Raw genomic sequence first — 24,473 nt, 5'->3', positions numbered from 1 at the left:
TGCAAGAACTGCGATATTTCAGCAAATATTGGATCCAAATTGTTGAATATTAGTATGTGAAGTAGAATTTCGGTAAAAAATATTATTATGAAATTCTTGGAAACTGGGCCTGACCACGCTCACTTATGATAAAATGCTGTATCTCAGTAGCCCATTCACCAATCCTTACCAAACTCGGTAACAAATGTGTAACACGGTAACCGATGTAACCGGGTACCCGGGTAATATACACATCGCACACCTATGTAGATCTAAAGTTGCTATTTCATGGTTCGAAAAAATAGGCTTTCGCACCCGACACCTTCTGAAAGTTAACAAAGCACGCTCAGCCACTGATAATGTCAGTGAAACGTGTAACAGCAAATTTTCTATCACGCTATGAAATTCGTGTTTAACATAAAACAAGGTAGACTCCCAGATTATCTGAGTGATATCCTACGATTCGTATTTACTTAGGGGAAATAATAGTTTCAGGCGGCACCCTGAAATTGTGCATATGGAAACTGTGCATACGAAATAATGCATATGAAAAAAACCGAAATAATGCATTTTATGCACAGTTTCGGTTGAAAACCGCAATAATGCATACGAAAAAAACCGAAATAATGCATACATGCACAGTTTCGACTCAAAACCGAAGTAATGCATATGACAAAAACCGAAATAGTGCATACATGAAAACGAACTTCTCTCTGAGTAGGCGGCCTTCGGCCGCGCTTAGGGATTATAACCCTTACTAAGTAGAATTCTCCTTTCTGTGTTGCCGGAAAAGGGGGCCGGAAGTACTTTTGCGCAGAACTTCTTTCTGCGTAGGCGGCCTTCGGCCGCGCTTAGGGATTATAACCCTTACTAAGTAGAATTCTCCTTTCTGTATTGCCGGAAAAGAAGGGCGGACGTATTTTTGCGCAGAACTTTTCTCTGCGTAGGCGGCTTTCAGCCGCGCTTAGGGATTAAAACCCTTACTAAGTAGAAGTAAATAATTCATATTAGAAAAAACGAAATTATCCATATGCACACTTTCGTTAGAAAACCGAAATAATGCATGCATGCACAGTTTCGGTTGAAACCGAAATAATGTCTAAATGCACAGTTTCCATATGCGCAATTTCGGTGCCCCGTTTCAGGCTGCCGCTGTATAAAACGGAAATAGATAAGAGGAATGTCTTTTATAAGGGATTAAAATGTTATAATGAACTTCCAGCTCAAATACAAAATTGCGAAAACGTTGGTACCTTCAAAAGGCTGCTACTTGATCACTGTAGAACATTGGATATCAGATAGAAAGGTCCGGCATGGAAACTAGTCCTTTCCATCCGATAAAATGGCGCGACTCTGGATTTCGTCCATTCAGATCGCCTGCCGGTAGAGAAGTTTATAAGAAGCGGCTTGGAAACTAGTCCTTTCCAACCGCTCAGTTGTGGCGGTTCTGGAAATTACACTCTTAGACCGCATATCGTACGTCATATATTTACGGTACTGCTTGGAATCCCGTCCATTCCAACAGCATCGAGAATATGCTATCTTAGTTAAATATACATACTATTATATAGCTTAGAAGGAAAAATGTAAAAGGTTAACGTATTTTAAGCAGTAAATTTAACTTTACTTTTAATGTATATTGCAATACATAATTCAAATGTATATACGTGAATGTATATAGGTCAAATGACTGTAATAAATAAATAAATAAATAAATGTTGCCATACACTGGTGGCACGATAATTAGAAACGATTTGCCTTTACGAGTTTTGTCCGTTTTTTTACTAGTTTATTAGCATGCATGAAAATCATATAACTCAAAGTTTTAAACTTTGTACAAGATAATTCCACATATTTCGGCAATTCGACAAAGTTCAGAAAATTGTAATCAAAATTTCAAACATTTTAATCTATATATAATATTTCTAGAAATAATTCGGGTATGCAGGTTTGTAGCCCATTGAATTTTAGTATAATATTGTGCAAGTTTGAATTTGCTCTAAAATCTGGTTGATTTTTTAAAATTTCTTTTGTTGGCAGTGTTGCTCATTTTCGGCCATATAAAAAAACTTCAAACGCACATTGTATGTAAAAGACATTAATACGACTTTCACAAGCACCAATTACCCTTCGAATTACATAATTCGCCATACATACAGAAACTACATTTTGCATCAATTTTGCAGCGAAGAAAAACAAAAATATAACACGGAGATAGAGAACTGTCAAATCGAATTAATCGGGTAATTCGCGTAATTCGCGTAACTGGGGGAGCGAACAAACTAATTCAGGATGCCGTGGGAAAATGGTATAAGACATTCGCATTCAAACTTCCACCATATTATACTAAACTTGAATAACTATAAAACTAGTTGTCTGAAACTATGGATGGCACTATCGATACTATCGATGGTTTTTGACTATCGTACCACCATCGATAGTTTTTGTTTTTCTTACATTAGGAGTGTTCGCTATGCAACTACCAGTAAGAATTAGCCAGTAAAAAAATTCAGAGAACAAGACACCTTACTCTCTCAAAGAGAGAAACTTACTAAGTTTTGCGCGAACAGGAATTAGCAAACATTAGCAAGCTTCACTGCCAGCTGGCGTCCACGGTTGCATTTCGAGCATAATAATTTTTTTAAATTAATTCAGGTGGAACCAAAACAGGACCTATACGTATATTTCTTCTTATTCTGACTTTCTTCAACGTACGCTTCAATTTCATTGTGGAAGTCACTGTCGGGTTTCCTATATCGACAGTGGTGTTGAGTGCGTTCCAATTACGAATACAGCTTTTTCATCCGAGTACCTTTCAATTGTTTGGAATTAATTAAATTAATTGAATAAACGAATATTAACATACTTCTTTCATTAGTAAATCGCAACAAGATTGTTCATTTTTAAATTTAACGAACTCGTTGATTCTAATTAATGTTGACAAAAATGCAACCGTGTGCCACAATCCTGCTTGCAAATTCTTACTGGCGAAAATTGGTACCAACTTGTAAAAAATTTTTGCATAGCGAACACTCCTATTATTGTTTTATTGCTGATTGTCAATTTGCATGTGCATTTGACACAACCTGGCAGCACCTTTTAATAAAAGATAGTTCGGCAGCGTATATTTACCAGCATTTTCAGCGGGTGCTTTGATAAGTGAAAAAAGTATAGAGTCGTGACAAGAACTAAAGAAGGCTAATATCAGATATTGAATGATAAAATATCTGAAATTGAATGATAAAATATCTGATATTGAATGATAAAATATCTGGAAATCACCTGAAAGCTCATGTTCCACTCATTCCGATTGGTGTCTGCAATAGTTTTTTTCTCGATTATTTATCGAAGTGGAAGTCATATTTTATCATATTTAGGGCCAATGAATATTTAAACGGCACCCAAGCCTTTTATTTTATTTTATCTTGTATATAAATCACTTTGATCCAACTTTTATTAACTTGTAAGTTACATTACATTGCACCCATATTTACAATAACACATGATTGCAAAATGACATAAGATCTGTTGCCATACTGTACAAAACGATACAATAGAAAGAATTCTACGTAGTGAGGGTTATAATCCCTAAGTGCGGCCGAAGGCCGACTACGCAGAAATGTGTTCTCTGCAACAGGTGTTCAGCCCCACTTCTTCGGCAACACAGAAAGGAGAATTCTACTAAGTGAAAATTCCGAATTAAAATTCTGCTTTTATTATTCAAAATTCCAGTCTGGTAGCACCAAGTTTGATGTTATTTTGTTATCTTATTCATCGTTTATACGAAAACTAACAACAAATTATATAAAAAATATAGGGTTGCTAGAAAAAAGGGGGAGATTTTTGAAATCAGGGAGTCCTATTCTAAGAAATGTAAACGAAAACACTAACAGCCGGTGTGAACAGCTTTCAGCCCACAATCCCAAAACTCGTTTACAAAGTGTTTTCGTTGTCGGTCTAAAGCCAAATTGCAAGTTTAGAAGATTATCGATAGTTTCAGACCACTATATAAAATTGCATACCCGAACTTTTTCTAAAAACTCCGATTAAAAAGTTTGAACTTTTGATGGTAATTTTTTGAACTTTGTCTAATTCTTATCTATCTTGTACAAAGTTTAATACTTTGAGTTATTTGATTTCCGTTGGTAGCTTGCATAGTGCTTTTGCTAAGAAAATAAATTAATACTAATAAATAAAAATAAATGGGCAAAACTTGAAAAAGCAAATGGTTTCTATTTATCGGGCCACCAGTGTATGGTATGTACTTATAATAAATATTTATGTATGTATTTTACAAATGTCAACTCTAACAGGTATAAATAGTATCTATCTTTGCAGACTCACCTTATATACTTGAATTTCTTCTAATACAATCTCTGATTCCTTGAGAACTCGTTCCACTTCCTCGTAGACTTCACGCTCGGTCTCAGTTGGGGCGGCATTCTCAAAATCTAAGAACACGTCGTACGATTTCGCTGCGCAGCAGTTTGAATCATCGCGTGCCAATAAACTCAGTAACTTGCCCATGTTTTATTTGACTTTGTTTCTGTAGTAGGTATGTATGTTTTGTTTGGTTTCGCTTTTTCTCACTTGGTTTTATTCTATGTATTTTGCTTTTTTTCAAACTACAATAATTCAATTTTAATTGATTAACTTGTTTTGTTACGTAATGTACACAAATTCATCACTTCATCGTTAAAAAAAAAGACATTTTATCAAATGCAGGTATGTATGTATGTATGTATGTACATATGTATGTATGTTAGGATACCTCGCCAAATCCCAGCGGTTGACAATTGGTATACCTGTTGCAATCACTTGTGTGATCAGATCTGGTTAGCTCTGAAATCACAGGCAAGAGTTTTTACGTGGTTTTAGAATAAGCATTTCCATTTGAAAACTTCCCATGGTATTTATATTTTTTTATTTTTTGTACTCACACTTTCTACTACGGTTTTCTAAAGTTTCTTTGTGAAAAAAACAGCACAAGGCAACCCATGCTTACAACAGAAATATATGCCCGTTCCACTATTTCTTGAGGATAGCGGGAGGCAACGAGGAGAGTCCGACCGATTAATCGGCATTGGCATCGGCCATTTTTGGTCGATTCTTTTTACGTTTTCCGCAAATGTTCATCAAAATTAGAAAGTGTTAATCAGATTTTTAGAATTTTTTTGAGTACGCAGTTTTTTTCAACATTAGTATAATAAAGTGCAAGTAGGTAAATGTTGATTTTTAATAATTTTTTGTTCACGCATTTTCTTCCGAACAAAGTGTGTGCGAGAATTTTTTTGTATGGAGAAAATCCGCAAAACAATACTACAAAAAAATTTCCAAAAATCAATAGTAAGTCCTAGTTACTTAAAATTTGCACTTCATTAAAATAAAATTGAATGGGCTACAAAACTGCATACCCAGAATGTTTAAAGAAAAAGTTTGAAATTTTTACTAACATGGTTTTTGTTTGATAACAAGCTACACTTTCATAAAAAATATGAAACATTAAATAAACGAAAGGAAAAAAGGAAATATCCAAAGAATGCTAAAATGTCGTTACTGTAAGTATTATTACGTAAATCCTTGAATTAACCACGGAATTCCTAAATCCTTCGGGTTCTTTTCACTGGATTGTTAAATTGTTTACGTTACAAAAATACTTTTATCATTAAAAATCTACGGTTACTCTTTATAAAAGAAATTTGATACGAATGAACTATTTTTTTTTTAACATTGAATAAGAACAAGTAATTTTTAAGAAAAAAAAAACAAAACCGACTTCAATTCTCATATACAAATTTAAGATTATCCTTAATCTCTTCATGATCCAATGATCGGATTTAAACCGAATTAAAATGGGACCACCAGTGAGGTAACAGCTCTCCTTTGAAACAAAGAATTTTAGAAATCGGTTAACGTGGTCCAAAGTAATATTCCGACTAATTCATAACCTTCCCCCTTTTTGCGAAGTCGGTTAAAAAGACGGCGATATATCACTTTTAATACATATTTATGTATGCACATACTAGGAATGTTTCGAATGTCATATTTTTCATATAAGCGATGCGAATTTTCGGAATGCGAATGTGCGAATGCGAATACGAATGTTAGGAATAACATTAAAATATCTATAAGTAATCATTTTAGGTCATCGTTTTTATTTACTTACAAATTTTGTAAATTATTAGAACATTGAACGAGTGCTTAACCTATACAGTGTTTATTTAGTCAAAGTTCCAAAGGGGCGTATTATACTATTTCAAAAAAAGTAATTTTGCTGCCTTATGGGTTAGACTTTTAAGTATATAAAATCAATAAAAAATTCATCAATGAAAAGAATAGGCGAAAGTGGTCAAAATGTCTCACTGCCATTATTTCGCATATAGGTACATATATGTATGTATGTATGTGTAAAAGTGTCAGTATAGCTATATTTCGGTGTATTTCCCCTCGGTAACAGGAATAAATACTTTGTTATTTTACTATGAATTTATATATATATATACATATATACTTATGTCTAAGGAATCTCTCATCAAAGTGATTTACTGTAATAATTTAATTAATTAATAATTATTGTATTAAGTACTTCAGTGTATTTTAGAAGTACTATTTCTAAAAATATATTGTTCTTAAAAGTCCTTAAAAGAAAGCAATTTTTATTTTGTGGCACTTTCATCTTCTTTCCGGCACTATTTTCGAATACCATTAGGCACATTTGGATGTTTTGAAATTCCCTCCCTGGTCTGAACCTAGTCGTGTGAGAGTTTGCAATGCAGCCGGGCGCCCAATTAGATATCTATACATACTTACATACATATGTACATAAGTACATATCGTCGATGTTTTTGCAAAACCGCCTATCTAACGGCACTCAAATTTTACAAGAGAGCGAAAAAACGGTTTATTCTTTGAAGGCAGTGCCTTGATAGGCGGTACTTTCTCTAGCTATTATTTTACAAGTGTGTTGTTTTAATAACGATTTAACGATTTTTATGCATAAATCTCGATGACTGGAGTTCAGGGTTACCAAATCTCATTTTTGCCACAACGGCGATTTAGGCGGTTTGGCAACTGGTAGATAGGCGGTTTTGCAAAAACATCGACGATACTTATGTATTTCTGTTTTCTACGACTATACTAACCGTTAAATGTGCGATACGCTGTGATTGTGTGCTTCGTGCTCTGCCCAAGTACACATTCGCATTCGCAAAACATTCGTATCATTTGATGCGAATATCGAATGTCGAATGTCGATAGCGAATGTGTAAAATGATGCTTATCAAAAACATTTGTTCTTGAATGAATTTATATTCAGGTAGTTTTCTGACAAAAATCGGGAATCGGTCGGACTCTAGAAGGAATACTCTTTGGGATATTCGGGCGTGGATATTAGCTATCGTCAGGTGTTCAGTAAGAATGACATTTCAATGTGAAAAAGCAATCATGAGGTGTGTTAAAAACTCAGGACTCAGTTTCAACCGCTGGGTAATTTTTGTACATAAGTATGTATTGTATTTTGAAGTGAATTGGTTTCATTATTTTTAAAATACACGTGTTAATTTTTCTCAACCAGCAATAAAATACTAGTAAAATAATTTTAATTGCATATTCTACTTGTTTATAGCGCATATTTTCGATTTTTCCGAGCCCTAGATTTTTTGTCCAGGTCATCAGATCTGCACCGTTCGTTCGATTTTCAAAAATGAGGTGTCAGATTAAAGGGCTTGATATCGTCGCTTCGGAGAACGGAAACCGTATATTACAAAACACGGTTTTGAGAAAATTGATTTTGAAGTTTAAGGTCGAATTAATCCGAAACCATACGGTAGATTTTTGTAATTTTTGAAGGAGACGTAGCTAGTCTTATTAGTTTTGATTTTCCATATTTTTATTATCTTTAAACGTTAATGAGAAAATTTAATTTTCAAGTTAAACTTAAATAAAAAGTATTACTTCTACCACTTAGACTTTGTTGCTTTTTTAATTTTTCCTAATAAACAATCGTTGTACGTAGCTCAATAAAAATATTAAAAATAAAATGTTAATAAGCCACAATAACATTGACTAAAAAAAAAGTAGTTACTTAGTTTACTTTCCAATTTTAATTGTTTCCATCGAATTGTCGTAAGTTCAAACTTTTGCGATAAATACGACAAATGTCATGTGATTAAAAAAGACTACATTTGTATGGGAATTTGTCGTATGTGACGTATTTTCAACGCGCATATACCACAAAAGGCATACCCAACCGTTAATATTATGCATGTGACATACGACAAAATGCACACCAAATATAAAAAATGGATTCCAAAAATCAAACAATTTAGTAAATCTGCATCAAAATCCCAAAATCGTTATTTTGCACATTCGACATCCGTTTTCTGAGGCGACGACCTGTTTAAGAAATCAAATTCAATTTTAGGTAAGGGTTTTACAAGGGTAATAGAAATATGTTCTTCATAGGGGTCCAGAAGAAAGGGGTCTAAGAAGGTAGTAATTTGAAAATGTTTTGAAGAGGGTTGCCACCTGTTTTAAAATTAGAATTAAGTTAAAAACAAGTATAATGCAGCATGATAAAAACATAGCAAGGTATAACCGTTCTCTCAATTTGTCGGCCATGATTTTTTTTTGAAGTTTGCCAACATTTTAAAATCATATAAAAGTGAAAATAAAAAAATGAAATTGTTCGAAATTGTTGTTGCTTGAGATTGAAAATGAAAATGTGTGTGTGAGTTTGTGAGTAAATTTAAAAATTAAATTGTTTGGAAACGTCAAGAATTTTAAAAGTGACTCTCAGCGGTTCTACCTTACTATATTTTTATCATGATATGCAGTATTAAAATATGGGTGAGAACGAAAGAGAGCTACGAAAACTTTAGTATGAACATTAAAATTTTGTATTTGACAATGTTATTGTGGCTTATTAATATTTAATTTTTAACAAGAGATGGGCACGGGACTAAATATTTAATCCTAATCTCGCCCGAAATTCGATTTTTAAGAACCAAACCCGCCCATCCCGACGTTTTTCAGAATTGTACCGCGGGTCCCGTGGGTCCCGATATCTATCTCTAAAACAGGCTACAAACGGACAACAAATTGAAACGCTCGGTTGAGATTTCAACGTGTGGCGTGGTTTGCTAACCGATCGAAGGTTGACAAAAATGTTTATGTTCTTCAAATTAATATTAAATAATAAAAATAATAATGAAAAATCTGGCATCTTCCGATTATTTTGTTTTGGTTTGCTGTTCGTTTTCGTCTCAATAAAACAATAAAAGTGCATATTTAAAACATCCGTTTTTAAGGAAGATTTTGTGAATTTGCGGGGGTTTGCGGATTTATCGGGAGTGTCGGCAAAGGATTTTGGTCCCGTCCCGCCCGCCATATTTTTACAGATCTTCCCGATACCGCCCATCCCGGCCAATTTTAAATCAGTACCGAGGGACCCGCGGGTCCCGCTATCTCGTTTATTTTCTCTATTTTCAACTAATCCAATGAAGTTTGGGTGCAGCCAACTTTTGATTCAACTAATCGCCTCTAATATAGGGTTGCCAACCGTACTATAATACATAGTATTGTACTATATTTTGGGTCTGCGTACTATATACAGTTGGAATGCAAAAATACTATAATTTTCAATTATAAATATAAATATATTTCAGTCATTTGTAAGAAAGAAATGTTTTAAAATGGATGACATGTATACTGAAATATCAATACTTAAATAAATATACTTTAAAACAAAGGGTCCAGAGATCAAAAATGGCAACATTATCAAAAAAATACTTAGAACGATTTACCAAATTTACTTAAAATTATTTCGCTAATGCTCTCTATTCCTGCTACTTTGGCATTCACAGAGAGTTTTTTCTAATAAGATTTTGAAATGGTGAGATGAGAGAAATAAAGCGAATATCACACTAATAAAAAATTAACTTTTAATTTATAATTATTTAAATATTACTTTCAAAGAAATATATTTTTTTATAGAGAAAAGCATAAGAAAGAAAAAAGATGTACACTTAAAATCATTTTTACATTTTCTTCAAAAAAATACTATATATATTTTAAGTGTACTATATTTTTTTATTTTTTTTTTTTGCAAAAGTATTATAAATCTCTGAGAAAATGTTGGCAACCCTACTCTATGGGCCAGTTTTTCAGTGCGAGTTTAACTCTGTTTGTCGTTTGAACTAAGTTTAAACTCAGTGAGCAGTTTTTCAGTAAAATTAAAACTTATTTAAACTACATATAAGCGCCCATTTTGGCAGGGTTAAACCGAGTTTAAACTATCAGCTGTTAAGTTGTATATTTGTAGTTCAGCTGCCAAAATTTAGGTGAAATGAAATTATAGTTTAAAAAACTAAATCCTCGCTTTTATAATTTCCATTCGTACTGTCATCAGGTATGTAACTCATGATTCAATAATACAAGGTTCTATAAACCTACAGTGTACTTGTGTACTTTTCTACTATTATTTTAGCAACAAGGGGTTGCATTCTTCTTCCCCTTTCTCTGTCCTTCGTAAATGCAACCTTTTGTAAGGGAGTGTCAAAACGCGCCTGTCAATAATTATCTAAAAGTATGTCCACATATAAATATTATCTCAATCAAAGCTCGTTTTTTAATCACCCCGATTACACAGGCAAATCTCAGATTTTTAGCCGTCAAATTTGTTGTGCTAGTTATTCTCACATCTCAAGGAAAAGTTATGTTTCTTCTCTGTGTTACCGTGCTCACTTTTTTGTCCTATATTAAGCAATTTAAATATATTTCCACTTAGTATTTTATTAAAAATACATTTACAACACTCTTTTCCTTGCTAGTGTCCATTTTTGTTTACTTTTATATTTGGCATTTCTCCTCTTCTTCGCAAAAACTATCGTAAAACTAGGTTGGACACGAAAAGTTATCGGTTAAATCTGAGATTATTTTATAATTACAGATTAACAAGGGAAGAATTTTCTATGGCTAATCTCCTTTTCTTACTACAGATTAGGAGTTAAGCTCGGAAATGAGGATAATCTACTTATATGTGAACATAGTATAACCTTGTATTATTGAATCATATATGTAACTTGAAAATAGAAATCGCTGCATCTTTTAGGCGCATCAAAATTACATAGTTACATACCGAGCTAATAAAAGGGAGGGAATAATAAAAATAATTGTTTGCGAAATACACGCAAACAGACTCAATTGTATAGCGGCACATAAATAAATAAGCGAAATGATCATACATACATACGTATACGTATCTATCTAATTTGCCTGTAAAATCGCCTAATGCGAAAACCGTATTAGATGAAATAAAAATTGAACATCACACTACCTATAGCCTAAGATTTCCAGACTTACGGGATTATTAAAAACAGGCACAGTATAACAGTGGCGTACCTATATACATACATACATTCATATCTGCGTTCGTATGGAAAAGTAGCTTATGTCGAAAGGCTGGCTTTAGTATAAATCGGCATACGCAGCATACAATTGCGAATAACTCACTGGTGATGACCCGTTGAACAACTTTTGTCAAATAAACGTGCAATAAAGAGTTCCGATACTAGCAAGTCAAAATTCTTATCAAGTCTCATCCAAAAATTCCTTGTCGTTTAAAGAATAAAGGGAATGCCGCGTTATACTAAAGCTAGCATTTCGACATAAGCTACTTTTCCTTACGAACACAGACATGTATGTACATAGATAAATGTGCATGTGCGTATATAAATTGAGTTGCATATAGTACCTATGTACATACATGTTTGTACATACTACATGTCCATAGGGAAAGCACAAAATATTGTGCATGAAACCTTATCACAAATAATACAAAACGTGGGGGGCGGGGGCAGGCTTTTTAGGTATAATTATGTGGAATTTTTACAAACTCTGCTGTTATCATTTTTATGCATACATTGTATATGTATATATAAATATATAATATACATACACATTGATAACCCTGAATAAATAATTTGCGAATAATTGTTACAACCAGGATAACACATTTTATACAGTAAAGACATGTCTTCCTTCAGATGCTTATTAGCGGATGTGAGCAATATTAATCAATTATCTAGATACACAGTATATACATACATACATGTCTCACATTGCACTTTTTATCAGAATATTATGTACTAGACTTTCTCTTAATTCTTTAAATATTCGTGGACTCGTATCCAATATTTCACTTGTAAATTCCACTTTTTTGCACGCTTATCGCTTTGATTTTTCTCTAATTCGTTATTTTGCATTACTTTTACTCGCTGTTACCTCCGTAAGGAAATTCTGGTGATTAATTTTTGTTTCATTACACTCTCTGACTTCACTTTAGATTGCTGGAATTGTGCAATTTACAGTCATATGTCATATCGTAAACAATTTTACTCCCTCCACCTCCGGATCCTCAACCACACCAATACCCTTTACCACGAAATTTTATTCATTCCGTTGTAGATTGATTTACACTCGCTATCGTTGGCAATAGCCCATATTTAAATCATATACCCATAAATCCACAATAACATTTACTTTATTCACTTTTCTTTGCACAAAATTAATTTGTAAACGCTCGCAAATTACACCAATAAAACCAACTCATCCACTTTGCTGCAAAAAATTAACTAACAAAATAGCGGCGAACTCGAAGGTAGAACGAATAGAGATGGGTTACTCTGCACTGAGTTACATAGTGAGCTTCGCCCAGAAAAACAATCACGTTCGACTCATCAAAGACTCATACAAAAAATTGAGACTCAATAGCGCTATTATATCATATAACTTATTTGCAAGGTGAATTCATACAAGATGTTACTATTGTTACCAGATAATAAGATTCATCTTCAAAATGAAGACTTATTTTCCAAATATGTCAAAATAATCTTAACCGAGAGATATTAAATTTAATCCAAAATTCCATATAAAATATCGTCACTAAGAAGACATCTGTCAGCACTTGAAGATTTTCAATGTGGTGTCAACAGCAAATGTGGAAGGGGTACTCTGTTAGATTAATTTGAGGAGAGATGGTTGGTTATGTAAGGCATGATAATTGATAGTCAAATAAAAAAAAGGAGAAAATATATATTGTAAGTTTTCGTTTGTGCGCTCTTCACGTTTGCTGTGACTTCAATATCAGTTGTGCAACCCCACACATTGACAGTGCTACCCAAGGCGCATTTAACAAAATGGTGTTGGCCGTATATAAGTAAAAAGTTACACTAACAAATTATACGCTGAGGTCCATACTTTCATTGGTATGAGTTACAACAAACACATCATTTTGACGTAATGGCCTCCACGGCGAAAAACTCAGCTGTCGCCCCAACACCACCTTGTTTAATACACCTTGGTGCTGCCGTAGTTCCACAACGCGATGTACTTACAAAGTGAGTCATAATTCTATTGGGTTAACTCATTGATTTGCTAGAGTAATTGAGCAAAGAAAATTTGCTAATTACTAAGGGGGGGTTAACTCAGCAAATTTATAGGAGTTGACTCAATGACCCCAATTCACTTTAAGCAGTCAGCTCATTCAACTAACTCATTTGACTCTTTGTATGTTACTCTCATTGGTATCGTAGACTCGTTTTGAGGCATAAATGCGGCCGTTGAGGTAAAACAAAACATTAGATGGGGCGTGGTCAGCTCCTTTCTACTGATTTGAAAGCTGTAAATGCTAGGAGGAGGGTAAAGGTGGAAAATCCTATGCAAATCGATGCATTGATGTATGCCCTTCGATGCATCGAAAAATATCGATGTACATTTCGATGCATCGAATCAAAGAAAAACATCGATGTATTTTTGCCACTGACATTCCTAATGTGAGCCCTAGGGCATCAACTGAGTTACTGAGTTACATTTTTTTTGGATAGGGAGTCTGAGATTCCGATTCACTTATGGGAATCAACTCAATAACTCATCTCTGAGTTGAGTTACCCATTTCTACTAATAACCCCCGCTGCGAATGAACAATGTTGCCTGCCAACGAGTAATTTTTGTACCCTTTTTGCCACGGCGAAAAGAAGAAGAAGCAATTTGTTTTCGCCGTGTTTATCACCCTATACTTAAGGTAGTGCATTCCAGTGGCGTCCGGTAGTGCATTCCAGTGGAAGTTTTGTGATCTATCCCTGTTCTGACATTCATTCTTGTTTTTTAACTTTCCATTATTATTATTCTGTTTCTACTGATTCTTTGGTGCTATTTTCGCATTTTAATATTTGTTGGAAGTCCTTGCCATTTTCTATACATAATTGAACCCGTGGTATATTCTGGATATATTGAAACGATTTCGGATTGATATTTCATTTAGGCCCAACGATGGAACAAGAAAGTAAAAACCAGTTAGACGATGTGCAGCGGCAGATATTCGAGAGAATCGCCAAAAACGACGTGGATGGTTTTAAGCAGCAGATAACCCAACTAAAAGGTTGTGTGGATTTTGTAGACGAGGATGGGATGACTCCGCTTCAGCATGCTTGTTGCAAGGGTAACAGAGAAGCTGTGCAGATACTGTTAGACATGGTGAGCGCAACATTCCATAGTGCACGTGCTGTGTTAATATTTTATGTTTTCAGGGTGCTGATATAAACTTTAATAAACACGGTGCGGACTATACACCACTGCATTTTGCTGCTCTATCAGGCAACACAGAGGTGTGCCGTTTGATTCTGGATGCTGGCATAAATCCCAGCAGATTAAACAGCGTTTCACGAACAGCGTCACAAATGGCAGCTTTTGTTGGTAATCATTCCTGCGTGGAAACGATCAACAACTATGTACCGCGAAAAACATTAGAGTACTATACAAGACCACAAGGCCAACTTAAAGAGCCATTGATACCCGCGGGACTGTTGGATGCATTTCATCATTTTATCATAGAAATTAATTTACATCCAGTGCGCATTGCCCTTAATTTACAATCATTAGGCCTACTTAAAAACTTGCCGGGATTGAAAAAAGCTCTGGAGTATATGTGTGAAAAGGAAATGAAGAAAGCGAATGATGTAAATGAATTAATGGCTTTTAAATTTCACTATCTTCGGTGGATTGTGTCCGAGTTAATGCGATGTGAAGAGCAGTGTAAAGCTCAACGGAAAGAAAAACCCACTGAAGGAGATGCCGGAAAGCATGATTTTGTGGAGTTATTCATAAAACGTGTTCTAAAAGAGAATAAAGTTGGTCAACTAGACTACCTAGAGTTTACTCTACGCGATTGTGTGCGAGAGTTCCCTTTCAGGGAATGTACAGTCTTTCGACAAGTGGTTTCGCAATTGGCAGCAAAGGATCCGCAACCAGCATTATTGGTCTTTCGCAATGCTGTTAACGGTCATCGAGGTTTTGCGGTAATAATTCTTTAAAATTTTACAATGTATAAGTAAATTCGTGTCTATTAAAGTGGTATTTATTCTATTTTATGTATAGGATGAGACATCTTATTGTAGTTCGTGTGGAAATGAGAAACCTGACAAGAAATGCTCGAAATGCAAACAGGTAAAATATTGCGATCGTGAGTGTCAACGTTTGCACTGGTTTATGCACAAAAAGACATGCGCTCGACCTATTTCCAATGCATCTACTTCGGCCAGTACTTCAGCTGTGAAGGAGTCAATCGACACACTTGAATTACAGGAGGAATTATCTAAAATTACCACCAGCTAAACAGATTTTTAGGAACCCAACATATGAAGTTTTTGGTACCTTTATCCATTCGTATTCAACCCATAAAATAGAACACATTGCTGTAAAAATTTGACATACCAGACTATAAACGAAATAAGTCTTCAGTCATCTTCAGTTCATAGAGTCAAATAAAAAATTTAGATACATATAAAACTATAGAGAAATGCATTTACTAAACTCACATATGAGGCCATAAGGCCAAAGGAGCATATATACAAAAAAAAAAATTTAGTGTGCGAAAGAAGGATCTGTAAAAAATAAATGAGGTCTTTTGCTAAAAGGTTCATTGCACCTACATACATATGTATGTGATGCAACATATTATAGTAAACTAAAGGGGCGTGCCTCAGGCTATTCGGTACATTAGAGTGGTACGATACGCGATGTGATAACCGAATCCAATTGAGCTGGATATACATATGTACATACATATACCAGTTTAGTAAGTGCGACCCAACAAACGTTAAACTTAAAACTTTCCATATAGTTGATTGCCACTCTGATGAACAAACAAATCGCTTGAAGAAAGTCATTTTTTAGTTTGGGTTTCCGTGCAGGTAGTGGCATTAGAGCAAAAACAACATTTACGTATATTTTGTCGTTCCTTCAGGTATCTTAAGTGTAAAAAAATAGTCTACACACAGTGGGCGTGTGAAATACAAAAAAAAAATTAAAATAAAAAAAGAATGACATACAAAAATCTAAAATTGGCTTTCTTTTTTTGTTTTTGTACATTATCCCTGGCCATAATTTCTTTGTTTGGGAACCGATTGTAATTGTTGTTGTTGTTGTCGTAGCGGCAACAAAGCCCCGCCCAGATCGGCTAGTATCTCAGTCGTTGTCGTCCCAAGAAGCGTGCAGCCTCTATAGGGTCTGTCCACAGGGACAGAGGCGTTAGCTTTGTGGGGTTTTCCCGGTGCATCTCCATCTAATCTGCTGAGGTATGATTTCAATCTGCTGTAGTAGCCAGAGCGGGGTTGGGCTATTGTGGTCCTAGTCTCCCGAGGCAGACGAAGCTCCGTCTCGTCTATGTAAGGTGGTTGTTTACCCAGAACGGCATTCACAGGTCTGCAGCCTACGTAACTTGAGATTGACTCCCTATGAATGCCGCTCAGGGCCTGTCAATATTGCGACGGGTCCAGAAGTTGCTTTATGAACCTGTGAACTTCGTCCGTCAGTTCGTATAGATGCTTCTGGCATGCCTTGGCGGGGGCTCCTCTGTAAGCAAGTGTCCAGTTCTGTGGCTTCCCACTACAGCCGGTTCTACGTACCGGAATGACTCGGGTTTTACCCGACCAAGGGCTGTTGTTTCGGCGATCTAACCCCGTTTAGGTCGGCGAAGTATCCCAGAAGTGGTTCGCCCATAGGACTACATTTGCTACGTATTCTTCTGCTCAGGGCTGGCATCGAGTCAAACCCAGAGCCAGAAACTTACACCTGCTGTGTATGCCAAAGACGACTACACCACAACTCCACCTCAGTCAAGTGCATTGCTTGCGCCGGGTGGAGTCACCTCGCTCAACAGCTCAACACAAACACCACAACACAACAACACAATAGACTACACCACAACCACGACAGACCACACAAACGCACCACCATCCACACGCCGCCACCAACAACTCCTGGTTCCTCCCACAATCTGCACGGTATGTCAGACCAGGATATTCCGGAATGTGACATCAGTCAAGTGCAACATCTGCCTTTGCTGGTGCCACTTTAGGGCATGTTCAGGTCTGCGCACCACGCGAGATTGGACGAGGAACTTCGAAGGCCCGTGTTGCTCTGCACCACCACAGGGCGGCATCCTCCACAGCAGCGCACACAGCCAATGGTGGCAGGGCAACACACATCCCTCACACCCCGCACAACAACACGTCTCCCGAACCACATGAAGCTCCTTCAATTAACTGTAATGGACTTCAGAGCAAAATCCAGGAGATAACCATCATGGGAAGGCGTGGTATATTGATAGCTGCGGTCCAAGAGACGAAGTTGCACAGCAATTAAACGTTTTTCGAACCAGCTGACCCCAGCGAAGCATCAGCCGGGTTTCCCTAAAGTGCACAGCACAACAACAGCACTTAACGCCATAAACACTCATATAACACGTAGCCTAAATCGCAACCGCCCCAGTGAGAGAACTTTTTTAGTAGCGTTGGACCTGCCAAAGGGGTTCCCCGGGGTGGTGTCCTTTCCGCATTCCTATTTAACTATTATATTTCCAAGCTCCCTCAACCACCAGAGGGAGTCTCGATTGTCTGTTACGCTGAAAATTGTTCGATAATGGCGTCTAAGAATGCAATTGATGAGTTGTATACGAAAGTAAACGGATATCTCTCCAAGCTTTCTTGCTTCTTCACTGCTAGGAGCCTAACCCTCTCCCCTACAAAATCCTCTGCGACCTTGTCCACCACCTGGACGAAGGAGGTCAGACTACCGCTGGGAATTCACGTCGATGATACACCAATCCCAACGGTGAAAACCCCCAAAATACTGGGAGTAACCTTCGACAGTCTGCTCTCCTTCTCTGCGCACGCAACCGCTATTGTCAACAAAGTACAGAGCCGCAACAAGGGCCTCAAGTCGCTAGCCGGAAGTACTTGGGGAAACGTTGCAATTGGCCGGCCGGTTTTAAATTACGCAGCACCAGTGTGGTCGCTGGGGACTGGGGGAAAACACTGCACTTCGGACAGCGACTGGATGCCTTCTGATGTCGCCAGAACACCACCTGCACGACGAGGCGAAAATGCTCCCCATAAAGGAGCACAACACAATGCTCTACAAGCAGTTTTTAGTTGGGAGCCACAGACGTGGTCACCCAAATAGACAACTGCTTGTAGAAGAGCCATCGAAGAGCACATCAGGAGGCATCTCTATGAACTGACGGACGAAGTCCAAAGGTTAAGTAAACAACCTCTGGACCCGTCAGCTTATCGACAGGCCCTGAGCGACACTCACAGCGAGTCAGTCTCGAGTTATGTAGACTCCAAACCTGTGAATGCCGTTCTAGGCGCACAACCACCGGACATCGCCGAGACGGAGCTTCATCTGCCTGGGGAGGCTAGAACCACAATAGCCCAACTTCGCTCTGGCTACTGCAGCAGGTTAAACTCATACCTGAGCAGATTAGGCGCAAATGTGCCAAATGAGCGTCGAGCATGCGGAGAGACACCCCACGACTCGAAACATCTCTTCGCATGCCCGGAAAACACGACAATGCTACCGCGTCTGTCCCTGTGGACCGACCCGATTGTGTCTGCACGTTTGTTAGGGCTTCCGTTAGTTGAGCTGAGATTGAGATATTAACCGGTCTGGGCGGGGTTGTTGTAGGCGCTACAACAACAACCACAGGGTGGTATCCTTTGATGACTTGTGCTCGAAAGCAAACGGTTACCCCTCCGAACTTCTTCACCCGCTTCTTCAATGCAAGGAGCCTAACCTTCTCCCCATGAAATACTCGGCAACCCTTTTTACCACCTGGACGAAGGAGATCAGACTACAGCTGGGAACTCACGTCTATGGCTATGACAAAGAAGTGTTGTTGACAACATACGAGGCAATGGCCTGTTTCAAACTATGCAGCGCCCATGTGGTCGCCGAGGACTAGCAGGACGTATTGGACGAAGCTACAGACATGCCAGAACACGGCACTCCAGACAGCAAATGGATGCCTTCTGATGTCGCCACAGCACCACCTTCACGACGAGGCTCAAATGCTCCCAGTGAGGGAGCCAATGAGTGCCCGGAACTCGGAGAGAGAGGAGACAATAATTGAGGGACAAACCGATATAGGCAGGGGGGAGTAGCCACTACAACAACAACAATAACATAATTGATTATGTTGTGAAACATGGTAAGAAAGACGAGAAATTAGTAGCATGCTACAAATTGGTGAAAAAGGATGCCAATATGGATTCACTAATGTACGGAAACTTCAAGCTTGGTGTTTGTGGTGATGATTACAAGAAAGTGATGAAGACTGAGTTATGACCAGCTAAGGTGAAAAATGGTGCCATGAACCCGTGAGTGGCCAGAAGTGATTCTTGTGCGTACGGTTCAAATCGCAGCTCACAACGTCCGGATATTTATATCCACGCAGCGGCGTAGTCAGAATGAAATTTAGGGGGGGCTCGACCCTATTAAGCTGGCACTTCAGGTTACTATGATATATATATATATATATATATATAGGGAAAATTTTAAAGTTAGGGGGGAGCCTCGAGCACCCCCCTGCCCCTACCTGACTACGCCCATGTATCCACGTCTCCTCTGGGTAGCGACCAGGCACCACTTTGGGAGCGAGCTAAAGTGAGAAAGCGTAAAACTTCGCGTGCGCTGGGTTTGGGTCACGCCAAGTTAAAACCACGCCCAATGAAAAATTCAAACATGCCCCGGATGAGACCCCCTTGTTTTGATGACGACCACGGCAAACGTCAGTGCATTCCGTTTTTTTTTTCAAAAGGGCGGGAGACAACCGCAGCAAAATAAGTTGGCCCATTGTATATGCTCCCATCCTCAGCTTATAAAAGTTTTTATAAGTTTATCGAGTTATCACTGCTTATCGAATTTTATCGTGTTAACATAGTGTAACGATATTCGAAATTTTTCGATAGCTTTCGAAAAATGTGGAGCTGTCAAAATTAAAAATTTATAAAGATATACACATTCTTGAATTATCGAAATTTATCGAGCCCTCGAATTCCACAGTTATCGAAATTAGTCGAGTTATCGAATTTTGTTTAGTTGTCTGTTTTTTTTTTTGTTCATGTTAAAATCGATATAGTTAAGTTATCTTTACGAATCACGAAATTTCTTTTAATATGGCATTCAATCGTCAATGCATATTATTGCATATTTCGCAGTAAATGCATTATGTTGCAAAAAATAACTGTTTTTGCATATTTACTGCACCTAATTTAGTATATTTTACAACAAATGCATGTGGCTTTTGCATATTTTTTATCTACAATCATTTAAATTTGGTGCGAAATCTATTGCAAAAAAATCCATATAATTTTTTCTTAAGTATTCATCACATAACAAAACAAAAAACAAAATTAAACGAAATTCGCTCAGACTTACTGCAAGAAGATAAAGACGCCCCATCAGTATACACTATCCGTAATAGGCTTAGAGCAAGCGGTAAGCATGGGCGGGTAGCACTCAAAATCCCTTATGTTAGCCATGTTAATATGAAAAAGAGGATGAATTTTTACGTGGAGCATGTCCTGAAGCCCAAAGAGTTTTGGTATAATGTCTTATGGACCGATGAGTCGATGATACGACTCAAGTATTCACGACGCATTGTCCTATAAGTGTACGGTTCCTACCGTTAAGGCAGTAGACAAAGGTTTATTGGTGTGAGGATGTCTCTGTGCTCAAGGTACGGGCGATATAATCGTTTTGGAAGGAAAAGTTAATGCAGATGTATATATAAAGATCCTAGAGGAGACGGCTATCCCCGAAGGGAAACGACTAATTGGTGACCATTTTGTATTCCAGCAAGACAATGCACCAATTCACACCGCAAAACAGGTTGTGGAATATCTCTCCAAGGAAAATATTACTATTTTAAAATGGCCACCGCAAAGTCCTGACCTCTCTCCAATAGAGAACGCTTGGGCAATACTTAAAATTCGTATTGCTGAAGCAGCGCCACAAAACTTGCGACAGTTGAGAGAATGCATAATTTCAAATAGGAAAAATATTAATCCAGAGGAATGTTGTAAGCTTGTAGACACCATGCCCAGATCGACTTGCAAAAATGTGGATATTAACTAAGTTGGAAACTTCATTTTTCAAGACTTTTCGTCTTGCGTTTTGTCACGCATTTTTTCAATGTACCTACGGAGCATTGTCCAACAATATTCCTAGACCGCGTCGTGCAGATAGGCGCAACACTTTCGGTGACACTTGCTTCCAGTGAACGGTCGGTCCTTCTTAAGCATAAATCGAAGTTACGAAGTAAAACTGGGTAAAAAAGATTAAATGGTTTAGCTTTACTTAATATCCACAGAGATATAGAAGTTACTAACAAGGAAATATTGAATACAATTTTTTCTTTTAAAATAAAAAATAAATTTTTTAAAACCTGCGTTCGCCCCTAATGTACACACATACAATGTACATACATATATATGTAAATTCATATTTATTCAGGTTAGAGACTTTACATATTTACAATTAATTGTATGTATACATACATATGTAGCTATGTACATATGTACATAAATGCGTTGTTAACTAGTTATAAAATCTACATCAAGAAACTTATTTCCTAATTATGTATAATAAGTACATATGTACATACATAATACATATTATGCATGCATGTATGTATGTATGTATGTATGAAAGAGCATTCAACACTTTTGGAAAAATTCACAAGCGTGCTCCGTTTACTGGGAAGGGGCGGGCGATTCTCTTCAGAAAGCCAATATTGCCGAAATGCTAAAGTTATTACGCTTCGCCTTTTGTGATTCCGTTCCAACTTCGTTGCGAGGTCTGGTTGCTTCGGACAATATCACAGCAGAATCGGCAACATTTTGCTCCTCATTTAATGGTGGTGCCTCTGTGGTGGACGCCTCCGTTGCATGCGTTGTAGGGGGGAAAGTTGTTGCGACCTGAGGTAAATGCGCTAAGAAATGTGAGGATGGCAAAAGCGTTTCTGGATAAGGCTGATGTGGCAGCGGAATCAGCAAAGATTGCATTCCATTTACTGTCCCGACAACGGCAGGATTGACGTGAGCCGTGGCGGCGAAACAAGTGGCTGCCGCAATATCAAGTGGCGAAGGACTTAAAAGCTGCGGCTGCATATACTCGCGCTGGTACATTGCCATCGCCGAGTAGATAGTAGCTTCGTCATGGTAAGGTGAGCGAGTTCCACAGCTATGCCAGTTGGAATAACTTTCGTCATCGCTCGATTCAATTGAGCGACAACGTTTTGTTGTTGGCGAATCCATTTGGCCACTTGTCAAGCTGATGCGATCATCTTCGAGGCTGGCTAGTGAGCTCTTACTGGGACTAGGCGGACTGTCGCCCACTTCCTGTTCATCACCACTCAACGCACTTAGCTTACGTTTGCAGCGCGATTGACCTGTTTCGCGAAATCCTTTAGCGAATGGGTTGTTGTCAATCTTCAATTTTGTAATACGATCATTCTGAAGAGAAAAAACAAAAACAAAAACAAATAACACCAGTTAGCCGAAATGTGACATTGTTTATGAACATACATATGTACATATGTATGGATATACGCATGTATGAATGTACATTAGGGTGGCTGTTATTTTGCAAAATAAAGTTTATAAAGTAAAACTCAACATCCTGTAAAAAAATAACGATGGAAACTGTATTGAAAATAAAAAGGTATTTTTCGCTTAGGTATGTTTTATTGAGTTATTTTCACTATGTACGTTATATTTAGTTCGCGGTAAGAAATAAACTGGGATTTTGGTAAAGCTAATTTTCTACAGTTTACGAGAATTTTTTTAACATTTATTTTCTATTGGAAAATATTATTGAAAAGGTTATATTGGATAACGTGAGGGCATGTCTTGAGTCAATCATTCTGTCAAATCTACTTGAGTTTCTAGGATATGTTATTAAAATTAAAATTTAACGAAGTCAAATTTTATAGTTAAAGCCCTTTTGAGTATTTGAAAAAATATATATGTATGTATTTGGTCCAAAACGATGCATATATTCCCACTGTGCGGTTTGGCGACACTGAGAGGCAGCAAAATCTTTTCGCCCGTCTAATAATTGTCCTGACGGAAGCGTGTACATGTACAAACATACATATGCGCACATGGACTCACCTTTCGAGACTCAAACCAAACCAATGGCGTCAAGTTTGTCGCCTCGATTCGCTGCTAGGGGTCTGTTTCAATGCCAAGTGCTTGTCGGACTCAAGTGGATCACAGCCAGTGGCAATATAGTGCAGCACGTACGTATACGTACGTACATATGTACTTATGTATGTATGTATTGCAAGTAGTATGACCACGAATTTTAAGAGATCATTGGCGTACTGTCTGCGTCAAATATATGTAGACAAAAACAAATACATATGTATGTAAATATGTATGTATATATAGACAATCTACGCACTTAGGCACTGTGGGCCCCTGCTGCGGCATTGTCTCCAATATATGTACATACATATGTATGCATTTTCATTTGTATATATGTTTGTACATGTGTATGCACGTACATATGTATGTAACTATGTATGAATGGAATAATAATCCAAAATCTCTCAGGATAAGGGATTACAATTTAAATTGATATGGAAGACAAACAAACCTGATAGGCAGTTACTGCTACGAACTCCGTCTCTGGAAAAACGAAAGCCTTCTGCGGGGCCCAAGGTAGCTGCGTGAGGTCCGAGGTGCGAATGATATGCAGACGAGGTTGATATTTGTGCATACTGGCGAGCACAATCTGCGTAAGCAAATGAAGGAGTTTTTTCATAAGGAGAATCGGTACATTTAAGTATGTATGTGTGTACATTAGGATGCCCCTTAGTTGTATGGAGAAAAATAAGTGTTTGGAATCTCGGTCTCACCCCCTAGAAATGTGTGAAAGACTAAACTATACAAAGTTTTAGGTCAATCAGACAAGATTTAGAGGTGGCTCAAAGCGCTAAAAGTTTCCAATGTATTTCATATGGCGAAAAAACTATTTTTCGTAGAAATTGTATAGAATCCTTGAAAAGCAATGTTTTTCAATCGGCGAACTCTGTTCCTCTTCAGGAGACTTCAAAAAATACTACCCAATTGGTTATTTAAAATTTGTTT

The 24,473-nt window shown here is 37.3% G+C and overlaps 3 protein-coding genes across 6 annotated transcripts in view; 1 reads left to right on the top strand and 2 right to left on the bottom strand.

The window, feature by feature from the left end:
• The window catches only part of LOC118748176 (CYFIP-related Rac1 interactor B), a 37,893-nt gene extending 25,297 nt beyond the window's left edge, over positions 1-12,596 (bottom strand). Inside the window, exons 1-2 of one of the 4 annotated variants that reach the window (XM_036482536.1) lie at positions 12,246-12,596; positions 4,324-4,666 (exon numbers count right to left, since the gene is read on the bottom strand). In XM_036482536.1, coding sequence (XP_036338429.1) covers positions 4,324-4,506 — 183 coding nt within the window. In that variant the 5' untranslated portion in view covers positions 4,507-4,666; positions 12,246-12,596. The remainder of the gene's footprint in view (positions 1-4,323; positions 4,667-12,245) is intronic. The other 3 variants (XM_036482538.1, XM_036482537.1, XM_036482540.1) reach the window with 3 other exon arrangements.
• Positions 12,597-14,131: 1,535 nt separating this feature from the next.
• On the top strand, positions 14,132-15,825 carry LOC118748171 (ankyrin repeat and MYND domain-containing protein 2-like). The gene is made up of 3 exons (XM_036482523.1): positions 14,132-14,511; positions 14,565-15,332; positions 15,412-15,825. The coding sequence occupies exons 1-3, from the start codon at positions 14,308-14,310 to the stop codon at positions 15,646-15,648; spliced, it is 1,209 nt and encodes a 402-aa protein (XP_036338416.1). The 5' UTR covers positions 14,132-14,307; the 3' UTR covers positions 15,649-15,825.
• A 6,063-nt stretch (positions 15,826-21,888) lies between these two features.
• Positions 21,889-24,473, bottom strand: part of LOC118747385 (T-box protein 2-like) — a gene marked incomplete in the record, with an annotated part of 75,114 nt that continues 72,529 nt past the window's right edge. The window contains 2 exon segments of the mRNA XM_036481435.1: positions 21,889-22,832; positions 23,980-24,117. Coding sequence (XP_036337328.1) covers positions 22,098-22,832; positions 23,980-24,117 — 873 coding nt within the window.

The sequence above is a fragment of the Rhagoletis pomonella genome, unplaced genomic scaffold (genome assembly GCF_013731165.1).
Source record: "Rhagoletis pomonella isolate Grant_MI unplaced genomic scaffold, Rhpom_1.0 Rhpom_scaffold_00012, whole genome shotgun sequence".
Taxonomy (NCBI): domain Eukaryota; kingdom Metazoa; phylum Arthropoda; class Insecta; order Diptera; family Tephritidae; genus Rhagoletis; species Rhagoletis pomonella.
The sequence above is the reverse complement of the archived record's forward strand: the minus strand, read 5'-3'. Positions and strand labels throughout refer to the sequence as shown.